Source organism: Narcine bancroftii, chromosome 1, assembly GCF_036971445.1.
Source record: "Narcine bancroftii isolate sNarBan1 chromosome 1, sNarBan1.hap1, whole genome shotgun sequence".
In the NCBI taxonomy this organism is placed as follows: Eukaryota; Metazoa; Chordata; class Chondrichthyes; order Torpediniformes; family Narcinidae; genus Narcine; species Narcine bancroftii.
In genome coordinates this window covers 374590668-374607785 of record NC_091469.1, presented here as the reverse complement: position 1 = coordinate 374607785, position 17118 = coordinate 374590668, and the positions used below count along the sequence as shown (strand labels likewise).

The window sequence follows — 17118 nt, the reverse complement described above, 5'->3', positions numbered from 1 at the left end:
TTTTTAAGAAATTTAAATTTTAATCTTTTAATTTTTAGACATTTTTTTAAAGAAGGAGGTATGTTATATACAGTGGAAACTTGGGACTATTTTATGCTGGAGCATGAACACTAAAGACTATAAGAGCCACATCACACTTGCATGGTGAGCATGCTCAGTGAGACACATTGTAAGAGCTACATCATACTGAGTTGGTGAGCATGCTCAGTATGACAGTGTATTCATACATGACTAGCAGCCAGAGATGTAGTAAAGGTTTGTGCTGTAAACTTACAAGCTTCTCTGAATGTTTATTAAGACCTCCACTGGTACAACCGAGGACATAACAAAGCAGGCATAGAGATGTTCAGTTCATAGCTATCTATGGCGTTTGCCCTCAGTTTGTAGGCTCTAATGGCCTGTACTCCCTGCCATAGCTGCCAGCTATCTATTTCTGTCTCTAGTTTCCTTCAGAGTCACCATTTTGCTCTAGAGATGCCTTCCACAGGTTGTACCTGGACTTCTTGTAGAGATCTAGATCTAGATCCCTGGATCCAATGATCCAGTGATCATTGAGTGATCAGAGGTGGAAAATTTCCTGGGAGTCACTATCTCGGAGGACCTTTCCTGGACCAAACATATGAAGGTCATTGTGAGGAAAACCTCTACTTCCTCAGGAGTTTGCAGAGTTTTGGTATGACATTGGAAACCTTGGCAAACTTCTATAGTTGTAAAATGGAAATTGGGCTGCATCATGGCCTGGTATGAGCTTACCAATACTTCTGAGAAGAAAGCTCTGCAAAAGGTAGTGAACACAACTCAATACACCACAGGCAAAACTCTCCCCACCATTGAGGAAATTGTGGGGAGTGTTTTGCCTATAGAACTCTGGCATTGGAGAGTAGCAGCAATCAAGGACATGCTCTGTTCTCACTACTGCCATCAGGAAAGACGTATAGGTGCCACAAGACTCACATCACCAGGTACAGGAACAGTTTCTACCCCTTCACCATCAAACACCTGAATAACAGACTGAATCAGGGAATCGTTTAAGGACTCCTACTTTGCACATTATTTATTACTAAAAAAAAAAATTTGCATTTGCAGTCAGTTTGTTGAAATTTCTCTTTTTTGTATACGTATATTTTTCATGAATACAATTTAAACTACCAATAATTTAAATTCTGTCTGCAGGAAAAAGAATGTCAGGTTTGTACATGATGTCATGTATGTACTCTGACAATAAATTTGAACTTGAATGTGAATATGAAGAGTTGAGCTATATGGGATGGTGTTGAAGATTTCTTTTTATCCAGGGAGTGGTGAACTTGTGGAATTGAAGGCAAATATGCAAGAAAGATGTAGACATGGTCTTAAGATGAGGGGAATCAAGTGATTATGGGAAGAATGCAGGAACAGGGCACTGAATTTGGATGATCAGCCATGATTATATTGAATGGCAATCCAGGGCTCAAAGAGAAAAATGGGTTACTTCTGCCCCTTAGTTCTATGTTTCTGATTGGATCTATAACTGATGAGGTGGGAAGAGGTGCTTATTGGAGTCTAGCAGTTAGTTTTGGGTTGAAAGGAAATGTCATGTATCAGGATCCAGAGTGGGAAAGAGTGTCAGTGCAGTGGGGAGGTGCACAGTCAGTTTGCTTGTTAAGAGAGGAAGAAAGCATGAGGACTGTTGTGTGGAGGCTGTTAGATTTTTTGCTGGAAATTGTGCTGACATGCCAGCAGATTGCAACATTTGTCGAGGATTGAGAAATGGACTGATAGACTGTTAAAGTACTAAAGCCAGGAGAATTGGCATTGATAGCAAAAAGAGTTGGGAATCATAGATATGGTAGATATTGAATTGGAGGGAAGTGGCTTGGTGATTGGTGGAAGGGGGGGGGGGTGGATTTTGAAGTGGTCCTTTCAGCATTTGGGATAGATGTCAAAATAAGTAGAAGCTCTCCTAGTTCATTGGAAGTATATGAGGTCCATGTCCCAGGAGTATGCAAGAAGATATATGTAGTTAAATTCCTTGGCATTGTTTATTTAAGTGAAATATCCTTTCAACTTCATGACTCATAATTGTCTATTTAATGCAATTTTTATCACAAATTTTTTTTGTGATAAATCAAGAAAACACAAATCATAAAGAAATATATTAATTTTCTGAGAATATAAAAAATAGGTGCAGGAGTTGGCCTTTTGGCCCATAGAGTCTGATCCATCCATCATTTAATAAGAGCATGAAAACTGATCTGGCCATGAACTCAGCTCTACGTACCCACCTGTTCCCAACAACCCTTTATTCCTCATCTTTGTCTTAAATACATTCAGTGAGGCTGCCTCTACTGCTTCATTGGAATGGATTGCTATCAAATAATCCTTGAATGCTGTAAATAATAGAGTTCAATAAGGTCTTCAGCTGGCCCATAATTTAAAATTGTTTTAACAATAATAAGCCAAAATGTCTGACTTATCAAAAAGCATATCTTTAGGAAGTAAAAGTATATCTTAGAATTTCTCTGTTATATAAAACATATATTTAGAAATCTGTTCAGAGTTGTTGAAGTCTTCAGTTCTTTGGTACAGGGAATGGTTCTCCCTTGTAAAGTCAGTGCTCCTTCAGGCAAGCAGAAAATGTCAAAGTAAACTATTCTTTCTTATCTGCAAATGCTGATCAAATAGCATGCATGACCAAACAGTTAACTTCAGAGGGCCTTTGTCTAAATCAAACTAAAAATCTGCTGCTTGTCCTTGATAAATCCCTCTCTCTCCCCATCCCCTCATATTCTTGGGTCTATCTCGAAACCTAATACTGCTATTATATCTGTTTCCACTACTTTCCTGTCAGTCCTTTCCTGGCACCTACAACTCTGTAAAATATTTGCTCTACTTACTTGTCTTAAACTTCCTCCCAATCACTTTGAATATGTGCCTCTTATGTGTGATTCAAATTTGATTAAAATAGTTTTGTTCAAACTGAGCTTAATAGTGCACATTATAATGAAAAGATTTTCTGTGAATATGCAAGTTTAATACTGTATTTTGAACACAGTTGTGAAATATTGTGATAATAAATTAACCAAAATGATGAATGAAGAGCTGGATGTGACAAGATTAAGAATCTCTTGCAGAAAAGTTTAGTCCAGTGACTCTCAACCTTTTTCTTTCCACTCACATACCACTTTCAGTATTCCATATGCCATTGATGCTCTGTGATTAGTAAGGGATTTCTTAGTGGTATGTGAGTGGAAAGAAAAAGATTGAGAACCACTGGTTTAGAAACTCAAAGGTACTTTCGTTGTGGAGGAATTTGTTCCTGAATTCTCAAAAATAAATTTGGCAGAGAAAGATGTTCCCTTTAAGAACTTTCACTGTTTGATAAAATAGAAATAAATCAGTTAAATGGAATTGTATTGGTACATCAATGAACAAATCATAATTTTACCTTGTCCAGATATTTTCCTGTGATCTGTAATGCATTTTATAATTATTTTACAGTCACTAAAGAAGTTAAGCCATGCAAATATTATCAAGCTCAAAGAAGTTATAAGGGAAAATGACCATCTTTACTTTATTTTTGAATACATGAAAGAAAACTTGTATCAACTTATGAAAGATAGGTATGTCTTTTATTCAACACTTTCAGACTATGTTTCTGATTTTGAATCTTTTGGGGCATTTAGGATATTTTATAATGCAAACTGTTATACAATCTGACACTCAGTGTTCAATGTGAGTTTACTGTCATAAGTACAATGTACAAATGCACCAAAATTCTAATTTGTCACTCATGTCTTTTGAAGCACAGCGTTATACCATGTAACAAGTAATGTTATTGAACTGCAGTTGCTGATGCTTTGCTCTATTTCAATCGCCTGGATTAATGACTTAACTTTTTCTGAAAGAATTTTGTTAGAAAACATGGTGAAAGAACTGTTGTGACTAATATGGATGCTGCTGATGTTGGTTTAAAAGAAAAGATCAAGAATCCTATTTTCTTTAGGAGCAAAAACTGAGTAGGAATCTCATGATTTGCAACCCCAACTGTGACAAATTAGAATCAAAACATTGTTTGGCATTGAAGAAGACCCAACAAGTATAGAATTTTCAAAATAGTCCAGTTTGACCCATCACCTCATTTCTCAGCAATATTTTCTCCTTCTCATATTTTCTGATTCCCTTTGAAATCTCATTGAATCTGCATTCAACTTCCTGTCAAGTTGTGTATTCCAAATTCTTATATGCATTCCAAATTCTTACTACTTATTGCCAAAAAAAAAAATTATTCTGGTTTTGACTTGATTCATATGCCAATTCACTTAAATCTCTTCTCTCGGGTTACTGATCTTTCAGCTACTGTGAACCATTTCTTTATTTACATTTTTTTTTAAATGTAATTCTTTGTAATTTTTAACAAATGTGTTTTCTTTTCAACTTCTTGACTCTGAGGAATTCAGGTCAGCTCCTCTGGTCCACCACTCTAGTACCTTGAATCATTGCAGTAAATATCTTTACTCTCACCAATTCCTTCATATCTTGTCTAGATTATTGCTCGGAATTGCAGAAAGGACAGGTATTCCATCTTGAACCAAGTGAGTGATTTACGGTACTTATTCTTCACATCGTTGCCTATGCACACCATGCCTCTAGTTATCTCAGCATCTGTTATCCATAGATTTCCATTACTATTTGTCTCCCTATTTACAATATTTAAGTGCCTACTTGAGGTTAACATCATTAATATGTATGAAAATGGCTGGTCATAATACCTGACTTTGTAAAATTAATCACAATTCTGTTTTCCATCCCTCTGCCAATTTTATGTCTGTGTATTTCAATCTGTTGTGTATTTTATTAGCAAACTTAATATATGGCATTTTTTGGAAACATCTTTTGGAAGTCTATTAACATAACATTAATTGCACTAACATAATTAATCATATTAATAAATTCTGATTTGCTTCAAGGCAATTCCAGCAATCCTTTAATTATCCATCTTTGTCCAACTGGCTGTTAATTTTCTCCACATTTATTTATTTCCAAAAGCGTTCCCACCTTTGATATTTTACGGATTTCTCTTGTTTGAACATTAGCATTTTTCCAGTTCTTTGGAGATCAATCTATATATTTGGACCAGAAAATTATGATGCCCAATCCCTAATTTCTTCACTTAGCAAGATAGAAGGGATTCTATCCTGATTGGGTGCTTATCCACTTCTTGGTATCTCCTTTGTATTTATATGATCTTATCCAGCGTTCCCACAATATCTTTGTGTACTTTAGCTTTGCAATGATTATCCTCCATAAAAGGACATCACCAAATCCTCACCCATGTTCCTTGATAACCATGTTTCTAGAACCAGAAATAAGGTGCACATTATTGGTCCTTATATTTTTATAATATATAATATCATAAAAATATATAAGTTTGTACACATTTTAGAAAACAAATAAAAAACTGTAAATCAGCCTTGTGTTTTTATTTAAACGCACTCCTGTATAAGTAAGCAAGTTGGATTCAATTCCATGACAAATTGGAAACTGAGGCTGTGGAGAGTTCATTGAACTAAAAGAGACAGAGGGGTTAATGATAATAATGAATCAAGGAAAAATGTTAAAATGTTCAAATAAAAGTCATTGTCTCTGAATGCTCAAAGTATTCAAAGCAAAATAAATGAACAACAGGACAAATAGATTTAGCCTATTAGCCATTGTAAACATGTGGTGCATGGAAACCAAAGTTGAGAATTAAATATTCCAGGGTACAAGATTTAGAGAGGGCAGAAAATTAGGGATTGATGCCAACCTAGTAATAAGGAGGTAGAAGATCATAACCTAAACGAAAAGGAATAAAAAAAAATCTGAATGGGTAGAAATAAGATATAGCCCAGAAGAAAAAAAAACACAGAAACAAGTGATTTATAGGAAAAATCATCTGTTTTCCAGAATAATTGATAAAAGAATCAATCTAGTAATAAGAGAAAATGTGAATGGGAATACAATAATCATGAGAGAAGGTTAATTATGCTATGGACTAAACAAATCAAATTTGACACAAGTGGTTTGTTAGATGCAATGCATTCAGAACTGGAGAAATATAGTATTTTTCAGGTATTCCATTATTAAGCCATGCTTAATTCATAATGTTATAAATAAATAAGAACATAAGAAATGAAAGCATAGGATTCATCCCCTCTACCCTGCCAGGCCATTGGGTAAGATCATGGTTGATCTTTTATCCCGGCACTATTTTCCACCACTAACCCTATAACCCTCTTGATTCCTTCAATATCTAAGATTCTTTTTTTTTTCTTGAATATACTCACAATCTTTATCAGCAGAGAATTCTAAAGATTTGCTGCAGTCTCGATGAAGAAATATTTTCTCATCTCTGTCCTGCATTGCCATCCTATTGTGATCTCTAGTTCCAGGTCCACCAGCCAGAGGAAACATCAACTCCACATCCATCTTGTTGACTTCATTGTGTTGTGTACATTTTAATGAGATAACCCATATTAAATAGTTTCCATCTCTTGCTTTGGTAGAACTCTTTTTCTGCATCACCTCGGGCTAAGAGCCATGCATTGACTGGGATAGTCAACTGGTTTACTCATTCATCAGATCTAGCTGGTCCATACAAAACAATAATGAGCCCTGCTTGCAGATTTCCAAACTATTAAATATTTCAAAATCAAACTATAATGCAAGTTTATTATGGGTCATGTATTTTCTCCTTCAACCTCCTGTCTAATGGAAAGCACGAGGAACTCATGAACTGTTTTCCCACTAAAGTCGAAACCATACACCTGGCTGCCTCTGCTGTTTAACTTCTTACCTCTAGAAACATAGCGCATCTCTTTCCATTTACTTAACTCAGCCCTGCCTTAAATTGATACCATTGAAGCCATCATCCTTTTTACTTCCCAGCAATGTCAATGTTCTCCCCAGCTAGTCTGATTTGCTGCCCTCTGTAAAATTTAGGTTGTCCAAAACATTGCTGCACTTGTTCTAACATCTCAAACTAGGTTCTGTTTATTCATTTTCCTTGAGTCTGCTTTCTTACAATAATTTCCCAGTTCAAATATTACTTAAAATTTTGATCCCTCTTCAGATCATTGAGGTTTTGCCCTCCTATTTTTTTAATTCTCCTTCATCCCAATAATACTTTGAGATATATGTTGTCTTTATTGTGGATTCTTGATCATCCTTGAGTTTAATTAGTTTACCAATGGTGTTTGTGTATTTGAGTGCATTCACTGTAAGCGCTGAAATTCCTAGATCAGACCCCTTTCCTCTGCTTCACATCTATCTTTGAAGAAGCCTTTGATCATCTATCTTTTATCTACGTGTATGGCTGAGCAACAATTTTTCCTCATATGAAGCATTTCAGAATGTTTCTAACATTAAAGACTATTCAACAATTACAAGAACTGCTGAGATGTCAAACACCATGTACCTACTCTACTTGCTCTACTCTTTTTGGGTTGGCATTAAAAATTACTTCCCTTCACTGCAATGATTCTTACTATCACCAAATTTTCAGCTTCTACCTATGTGCAATCTATTTTAGTTACAATCCACCCATTATTTTTTCAAGCTCCATGTCTAAGCAAAGTTATTCTTTGGATTCTGTATAAACATTAATAGCCTAATTTTTGCTTTATTCATATTATGTTATAACTATTTCTATGAAAACTATTTTACTCAATCACTGATATACATTATTATCTGAACTGTCACTCCACAGAAACAAGTTATTTCCTGAATCAATCATAAGGAACATAATGTATCAAATAATACAAGGACTGGCTTTTATTCACAAACATGGTAAGTTTCTCCTAAGGGCTGATGTAACTTCTCTCTCTTGCTCAGGAACTGGATGATCATCAGGAGCTGCCACCCACTCCATTTACCAGTCCAAAATTTTAAAGCATGTTTGCAATAATTTTAAGTAGCATTTTAGAAATGGAACTAAAACATCAAAAGTTCCATTCATCTACCTCGTCCTACTCCTTCAGCCTTTCAGAGAATCGATCAGAAATATTCTTATGAATTTCTATGAACAAGTTTTTAAGGGCTATTCTTTCTGATGTTAATTCTAATACTCTGTTCACTTGTGCTGTTGAGTGTTTCTGGGATCTCAAACTCTGTTGCAAGCAAGCTCCATTTCAAACATACTTTTACACAAACTAGTATAGTAGCTTCTTATGCTTTAATTTTCTGTGAGCATTTACTTATGATGTCATGAGTTTACATTGCAAGGGATTAAAAAGAAGGAAATTAAGTAAAATGTTTTGACTCAATTGTCTGAGCATGAATATTTGTTCAGATGGTAAAGGGTACTTTAACAATACAGAATAATTATTTTCCCATTTTTCTGTCTCCTCTTTGTTGCTGATCCTATAATGTTTTTTCCCCCTTTATTTATTTAATCAACATGGAGTTACAAAGTAAACAAAATCAAAGTAACATCACAGATATATGCAATAAAATACCAAAACCAAACTACATGTTGATGTACAAAAAGAGGGAAGAATCAACACATTACCACATTTATCAAAATCTGTACAATTGTTTATAAATACAAAATTACACACCATGTCGATCCTTAAAAGTAGGAAATATAAAAAAGAAAAGAATAAAAAGAGAAAGAGCAAGACACCCCTTCCCCAAAGGAAAAGAAAAAGAGGTAATTCTCCCATATAATGTGACAAAATCATCTGTTTTCCAAAAGCATTCATTACATACAGATGAAACATTACATGATTCACCTGCAGCTTACTTCCTCCCTTAAGGGATAAATGTCTTGACATAGACATCACTAGTGATACTGGGGATAGTGGTATTGGAGACCAAGGGGAGGGAATCATCAAAGATCAACCCCTGTATATCTTAAATACAAGTTCCATATTCTTAAAAACATGTATTAACAATTTCTGAGGTTGTAAGTAATTTTCTCCAGGGGAATACAACTATGCATTTCTGACTTCCAGCGGGTCAGACTCAGTTGGAAATCAGATTTCCAAGTAATGGGTGTGAATTTCCTGGCCACCACTAAAGCAAGTTTAACAAGTTTCAATTGATATTTTGACCACATAATGTTAGATATTATATCTGCTAATTTACCCAATAAAAATAATTCTGGCACCTGAGGGTATCTAATTCCAGTAATTTGTTCCAGGAAATTCCCCCAAATCTTTCCAGGAGGATTTCACCTTGGGGAATGACCAGGTTGAATGCAAAAAGGTCCCTTTATCTTGACTGCATTGAAAACATAAATTGGATAATTCAGATTTTAATTTATTTTATTTTTGAGGAGTAAAGTATAGCTTATGCAATCCCAACACAGGTCAGACCAGCAAAATGGATCAATTTCTACACCTAAATCTGATTCCCATTTCTAGCTTGACTGATCTAACCCTTGTTTAGGAGCTTCCATCTGAAGTAAGAAATACATTTTTGAGATAAATTTCTTTGTGATCTACTTTTGAACCAGAGTCTCTATTTCAGTATGTTGTGGTACGGTCAGTGATGGACCTAATTTATTCCTTAAATAAGATCTTAACTGAAGATAGCAGAAAAAAGGATCTATTTAAACTCCAAATTTATCCCTGATTTGTTAAAAAGTCATAAATTGTCCCTACTCAAAACAATCTTCAATATATTTGATCCCACTCTCAGACCAAGTTTCTAGAATTTTATTGTCAATTGTTAATGGAATTAATTTATTTTGAGCTAGGGCTGTTTTGGTTGAGAGTCCTCCCCTAACACTAATTTGACCATTGAGTTTATTCCAAATTGTAATAATATCTTTTAGTAAGGGGGCTTCCTTAGGACCAAATAGTAATTTAGAATTCCTTTTATATATAAAAATTTCTCACGAACCTTGTGCAGTTCCAACTTTACCAAAATGACTTGTCTCCTCCATTAAAGAGGGAGATGACAAACTTCATTTGGGTTTCCCAATAATATTTTTTAAAGTCTGTGAGCTTTAATCCACCCAGTTGATCATACAATGTTTGTGTTGAAACTAAGCAAGGAACATTATCATCGGAATTGAATCGCAACTTAATTCAACGTAATGGAATTGAAGTTCTTTCTGAAATAAAGTGAAACCATGACCAATTTTTAGCCCAATCTGCATAATCCTGGAAATTCTTCTGAGAGATAGTCATCCTTGCGCCTTTAATGTAGTTTCCACATTGGTCACCTGAGATGATGTCATACCCTATGTAATGCTTCTTTTAGAGTAATATGGGAATGGACTAAGTTGCCTAAGAAGGACCTTTATTAGTTCCAAGACCATCAATACATCCTAATGTAACACTATACTAGAACTCTTGACAAGCAAATTGTTTTCTTACTTTTAATTCTTCTGGACAGCCCCATCCATGACTGCGCTGCACAAAATTGCCACTGAATTTTTTTAGGTCATTTAATTGAGTGCATCAACATTTCTAATTGTGTTTCACCTCAGCTTTTATGCAGTAATGTCATAAGTCTCTCTGACATTTATGATTTTTAAACAATTTAAGCCATTATATGCCCGATGCAACCCAGGTAGTTAAGCGCTGTCTTCACAGTTACGCTTCCCTTGAGCAGCCCTGTAGGACAAAGTTAACTTCAATCCTCCATGCAGCAGCCACCTTACAAAAGCAGAACATGACATGGTCTGAATCTAAGGTTTAGGTGGCATATTCTGAGGCTCTAGCTCCAAACCACCCTTACAGCCTATCAACTGCTCACTATCATAGGCCATTGATCCATTTCTAAATATCTCTGCTCATATATATTTAAAAATGTGTCATTATTTTAAAAAGATGAAACCTATTTAAGTGAAACAAATTAAATAAAATTATAAATATTAAAGTAAAATTAAAAAAACACTCATACTTAGCTTTTCAATCCAGTTCAGTGACCCCAATGTAACATTGTAATGATGACTGCTGGAGAGCCAGAAATTAAGTGCATCCCTTAGATCAGCGCAACAGAGCTATCCTCTGGGATAGTGACTCCCAAGAACTTACTGCAGTACACAGATGCTGACCCATTAGGCAGCATTCCTTTATGTAAGTTATGATTAGCATTCAATACCATCACATTTCATATTTATTGTCAGAGTACATATATGACATCACATACAACCCTGAGATTCCTTTTTTCTGTGGGCATGGCAGAATTACCACTAATTGCTAGTGCAAAAAAAATAAACTGAACACAGTGTAAACAGGAAAACAAATAAAAGAACTAAACAGATAACAAATGTAAACAAACTGTACAATACAGAGAGAACAAAAGAAATTAAATAAAGGGCACAAATAAGGGTCCTTAAATGAGTCTCTGATTGAGTTTGTCATTGAGGAATCTGATGGTGGAGGGGTAGCAGTTGTTTCTGAATCTGGTGGTGCGAGCCTTGTGGCACCTATACTTGATGCCAGCAGCGAGAACAGAGTGTGTGCTGGGTGGTGTGGGTCTTTGATGGTTGCTGGTGCTCTCCGACAGCAGTGTTCCCAGTAGATGTACTCAATAGTCAGGAAGGTTTTGCCTGTGATGTCCTACTACCTTTTGGAGAGCTTTATGCTCAGGGGTATTAGTGTTCCCATACCAGACCATGACGCAGCCGGTCATTACCCTTTCCACCACGCCTCTAGAAATTTACCAGGTTTCTGGCCATACCAAACCTCCACAAACTCCTGAGGAAGTAGAGGCACTGATGTGCTTTCTTCATGGTCCAATTGGTGTGTTGGGTCCAGGAAAAATCCTCTGGGATAGTGACTCCCAAGAACTTAAATTTCCTCACCTTCTCCACCTCTGATCTCCCAATGATTACTGGATTGTGTTAGATATTGGTAAAACTTGTAGATCTTGTATTTACTAATGCTGCATCATAATGTGCTGATGGTTGGCTACATTTTAACCTTTTAAGAAATTCTGAATATCTCTGTTAGGATTTTTTCATCGTGACATGAAGCCAGAAAACTTGCTCTGCATGGGTCCAGATCTTGTCAAAATAGGTGATTTTGGGTTAGCCAGAGAGATAAGATCACGTCCACCCTATACAGACTATGTATCCACACGATGGTAAGTCCAATCGGAGAAATCAAAATCTTGAATGAAAAGGTATCATTTGTTATTAAATATTTGCTTGAGGGAATTATTTGAATCAGCAAACACTCAAGAGTTAAAGCAAATCCTCAAAGATTGCGGGAAGAAAAGATTTACACAATAAACGCAACAAACTACAACTACAGCTAGACATGGAATTTTTATGTGAAGTCTAATCATAAATATACCAATATTACCTTGATTGCTTTGTATTCCAGCTAGAGTTGCCAACAGTCATCTCTGGCACCGGACTTCCTTAATGTAAAAAAAAACTTACCTGCTATTTGTTTTATAATTTTAATTGCTAGAATTTTTTAGATTCTATGGGATCTTCTTGTTGCATCACCTTTGAAGAATGAGTTTGTATAGCTTCTACACTAGTTCAGTGTTGAAATACAATGTTGGCAACTGTAATTCCTGATAATTTGAGGAAAAGGCCATGTTTTTAATCATGATTTTGTACTTTTTAATCCAAGAGCATTGCTCTACATTCTCCTCTTAATCTGTTTGCTCCTGTACAATTTCTCACCATTTAGAAAATATTTTGTGCCTATTTCTCCTTCAATTCCCCTCCCAATTTATCTCTAGCTCTTCATAACATACTTTTCTAATTAAGATTGCCTGCGTCAACTCCTGACCTGACTTTATTATTTTCTTTGTAAAAACTTGCCACTAAGAAGCACACAAACATAGATCAACTCGCCATGCATTCCATGATTATTTATGAGAATGATCAATTTGTAAAATCACTATTGCCTTTCTATAATAGAAATTTTAACAGTTCTAATTGAGAAACCATAACAGGCAATCTGAGAAATGCAAATCTGAAAGAAATATTATCTTAAAGTTTTTTTCCCACATCTTCCTAGGTATCGTGCCCCTGAAGTGTTATTGCGATCTTCAAACTATAGTTCTCCAATAGATATTTGGGCAGTAGGCTGTATCATGGCTGAACTGTACACACTGAGACCACTTTTTCCAGGAACTAGTGAAGTGGATGAAATCTTTAAGATTTGCCAAGTGTTAGGCACACCAAAGAAAGTAAGTAACAGTTATAAATTTGAAAGCTATGTACATAGGTAGTCATTCTCAGCACCCAGATGAAAATCATGGGCTTGAAAAGGTTGCCTATCAGGACGCATTGAATAAGTTTGATCTATACTCCAAGAAGGTAGCACAATGAGAGACAACTTTACAATATAGATAAGATTCTGAGGATGTTGGATAAGCCAAATGCTGGGAGAATGTTTCCTAATATTGGAGAGTCTAGCATCAGATATCATCAGTTTAAGACTGAGGTGAAAAAGAATTTCTTCTCTCAAAAGGAGCATCTTTTGGAGTTAAACAGGAAAGTTTGCAGATGCTGTAATTGTGGTGCAATACACAAAAGTGCTGAAGAAACTCAGGAAGTCATGTAGTGTTCAAAAATACCTTGACGAAGAGCTCAGGTCTGAAATGTTGGTTATATACCTTTGCTTCTTATGGTCGCCATGTGATCTGCTGAGTTTCTCCAGCACTCGTGTATCATTTGGAGTTCCTTGCACCAGAAAGCTGTGGAGACTATTGTATATAGATTTTTAATCAATAAAATAATCAAAGGTTATGGAGATAATGCATGACAATGATCTTTAGAAAAGTTGGATCAGCCTCTTCAATATTGGAGCAGGTTCAAGGGGCCAAATAGCCTGCTTACAGTGTGTAAGAATGTTGTAGACTCATGCATTTGTAGAAACAGACACTGTGTTCATTAAGAATTTATCTTCACTAATCCCATATCCCATCGCTCTGCCTGTGGCCTTCTATGTTCTGACATTTCAAGTGTTCATCTAAATACTAAGAGACACATCTAACCAAAAAAGAGCATCTAAAGCTGAAAAGAGATTGGGTAGATCAAGTAGTTGTTTGCTTCATTCAATTCTAAAGCTAGGGGAGTGGCGATTTTAAGAAAAAATTACCAATTAAAGTTCAGAGTGACTATGGATCCAGCAGGTAGATATATAATGGAAAATTGTCAAATATTTTCAAGGAATGGACTTTATTAAATATATATGCACCAAATTTAGATGATGAAAAATTTATACAGGATACTTTTTTGAATCTGACGGATGTTTATGAAAATATTTTAATAGGATGTGATTTTAATTTTTTTTGGATCCTTTATTGGATAGGTCATCATCAATTGTAATGGAATAGATAAATATTGGGAGAATTTGGTAAAATTAGAGTAGGTTACATATATACATACATTTTAAAACAGATCTTATTTGAAATACTGAAGAATTCATATTCAGTGAACTTTTCAGAAACAATGAAGAATGCTGTGCACATTTCACAAGTCGGTGCTAATTGAAATGTCATAAAATGAATAGACTATTGTTTAGACTGGAGACACTTTGGCTGTTTACAAGGCTTCTGACCTTTCTACAAAGTGCTCACAGAAATGTCACTCCTGAGTTTTGTTTACTTAAGTCAACAGCTTGACCAAGGAGGATAACTCCTGTTGTTTGCTGAAGAAGGTTTTATGGCAAGTGAGAGAGAGTCTTTCTAGTAGTTGGAAATTGGAGAGAGAGAGGGGTGAAACAAGCTCTCTCAGCTAGTGTGTATGACACTGCAAGCACCTGAACAGTGCAAGCCAAGAAGCTTGTTGAAACTGAAGAAAAGCTCCAGAGCTGCAGATGGCTGGAAGTGCTATCTGTCTGATGTTTCTCTTGGAATAAGTGGAACAGAAAGGAACTCTGTAGTAGCCTGAAAGAAAGAGGTTATCATCCAGAGAACCCTGATGGGGCAAGTTTCATCAGCAAGACATTGAGGTAACTAATGGTGTGTTGTGGAAATCCTGGAACAACAAATCTCTCTCTGCAAACCGTACAAGAACCTTCCTGAGTGGTAAACATTTACCTTTTGAGCACCAAAGCCTGGTGAACTTTTTACATGTTAAATTCTGTGCACAGTATAAGAATTGCCTGCAACAGGTGAACTTGGAAGAATGGTTCACAGTTTAATCTCACTTCTCAAATAACTTTTCTTAAATTTACACACACATCATACACATGCGCTTAGAATTAGAAGGTTAATTTGGGTTAGTTAAGTTAATAGAGATAAGTTAGTTTGATTCTGTTTTCATGTTTAAAGATAATTAAAAACAACTTTTGTTTAAGTAACTACTCATCTTGGTGAATATCTATTGCTGCTGGGTTTTGGGGTCCTTTGGGCTGGTAACACAATAGATCTAAGCAGCTAAAGCCATGTTATATTTAACAAAGGATTTAAATTTATACAATATATTTGGAGAAGGAAACATCGTAGAGATAGAGATTATTCTTTTTATTCTAACAGATTTGACATAGGCTCTAGAATCTATTTCTTTTTACTTTCGGCTCAAAATCAATCAAGAGTTTTAAATATTGATTATAACACAAGAATAATATCTGATTATGATCCATTGTTGCTGGAATTGGAATTTACTGAAAAACAATAATCAGTATAGATTTTAGTGCTTTTATAAGACAACATATTGAATGATTGTGTGATACAAATTTACATTCAATAGAGGATAAGTTTTTTTATTTGGGATGCATTATTTGCAAGGACAGATTATAAGTTTTACTTCAAAAATTAAAAAGGACAAAATGAAAGATATAGATAAATTAGAAAAAGAAATAGCAGTATTGGAAAAAGATATTCAAAAAATTCATCATCAGAAAATAAACATAGATGTTTAATTTAATTACAAGTTACAATATAATTCAATGTCAACTTATAGAACAGAAAATGATTTTTAGATCTAAACAGAAATATGAATTAAGAGAAAGATCTCATTAAGTTTTAGCTTGGCAATTAAAAGCAGAACAGACTTTGAGAGTGATTAATGCAATACAATGAGAGAATAATAAAGTGACATTTAAATCACAAGAGATAAACTTTTAGGGAATTTTATGAAAAAATATATACATCAGATTCATTACAGGATTAAACTAATGTAGATAATTATTTGTCACAAATAACATTACCTAGATTAACTGAGGTAGATAAAGATTATTTGGGTAGACTTTTTACTGAGCAAGAAGTATATGAAGCACTTAATTGTTTGCAAAATAATAGGTTCCCTGGATAGGGAAAATTCAACATAGTTGAATTTTGTAAAGAATTTAAAGATTTAATAATTCCTTTATTTATGCAGGTAATAGAACAAGCTTTTAGATTGCATATTCTTCCATAAACTTTTTCCACAGCGATAATTATGGTTATTCCTAAAAAAAATATAGAGACCCATTAAAACCAGCTTCATATAAATGTTGATTATAAAATTGTGACAAAGATATTATCAAATAGAATTAAAGATAGTCATCCTGAATTAATATATATGGTTCAAATGGGTTTTGTTAAAAATAGACAAACTTCTGAAAATATAGGAAGGTTATTAAGTATAATTCACTTAGCACAAAAGAAAAAGGATGTAAGTGTTGCATTGGATGCAGAAAAAGCTTTTGATAGATTAGAATGAGATTTTTTAATTTAAGGTTTTAGATAAATTTGATTTTGGACTTAATTTTGTATATTGGATTAGAGCTCTTTATAAAAATCCTAAATCTAAGGTAATAACTAATGGACAAATATCACAATCATTTAATTTGACTAGATCAAGTAGGCAGGGATATCCCTCATCTCCAGCTTTGTTTGTTTTGGCTATAGAACCTCTTACACAAATGATTTGTATGGACCAGCAATTGAAAGGTTTTGTGGTAAATCAAACTGAGCATAAGATTAGTCTATTTGCAGATGATGTGTTGATATATTTAGCGAGAAATCAGACTGCTCAAACTACAGGGGAATCACGTTGCTCTCCATTGCAGGCAAAATCTTCGCTAGGATTCTACTAAATAGAATAATACCTAGTGTCGCTGAGAATATTCTCCCAGAATCACAGTGCGGCTTTCGCGCAAACAGAGGAACCACTGACATGGTCTTTGCCCTCAGACAGCTCCAAGAAAAGTGCAGAGAACAAAACAAAGGACTCTACATCACCTTTGT

At 34.9% G+C, this 17118-nt stretch overlaps 1 protein-coding gene across 8 annotated transcripts in view; it reads left to right on the top strand.

Moving 5' to 3' along the window:
• Positions 1-17118, top strand: part of mak (male germ cell-associated kinase) — a 98758-nt gene that overhangs the window by 29713 nt on the left and 51927 nt on the right. For 7 of the 8 annotated variants that reach the window (XM_069913350.1, XM_069913347.1, XM_069913345.1 and 4 more), the window contains 4 exons: positions 3481-3602; positions 7730-7809; positions 11931-12063; positions 12957-13128. In XM_069913350.1, the coding sequence (XP_069769451.1) occupies positions 3568-3602; positions 7730-7809; positions 11931-12063; positions 12957-13128 (420 nt within the window). In that variant the 5' untranslated portion in view covers positions 3481-3567. Of the gene's footprint in view, positions 1-3480; positions 3603-7729; positions 7810-11930; positions 12064-12956; positions 13129-17118 lie in introns of those variants that run through there. The other variant, XM_069913351.1, reaches the window with a different exon arrangement.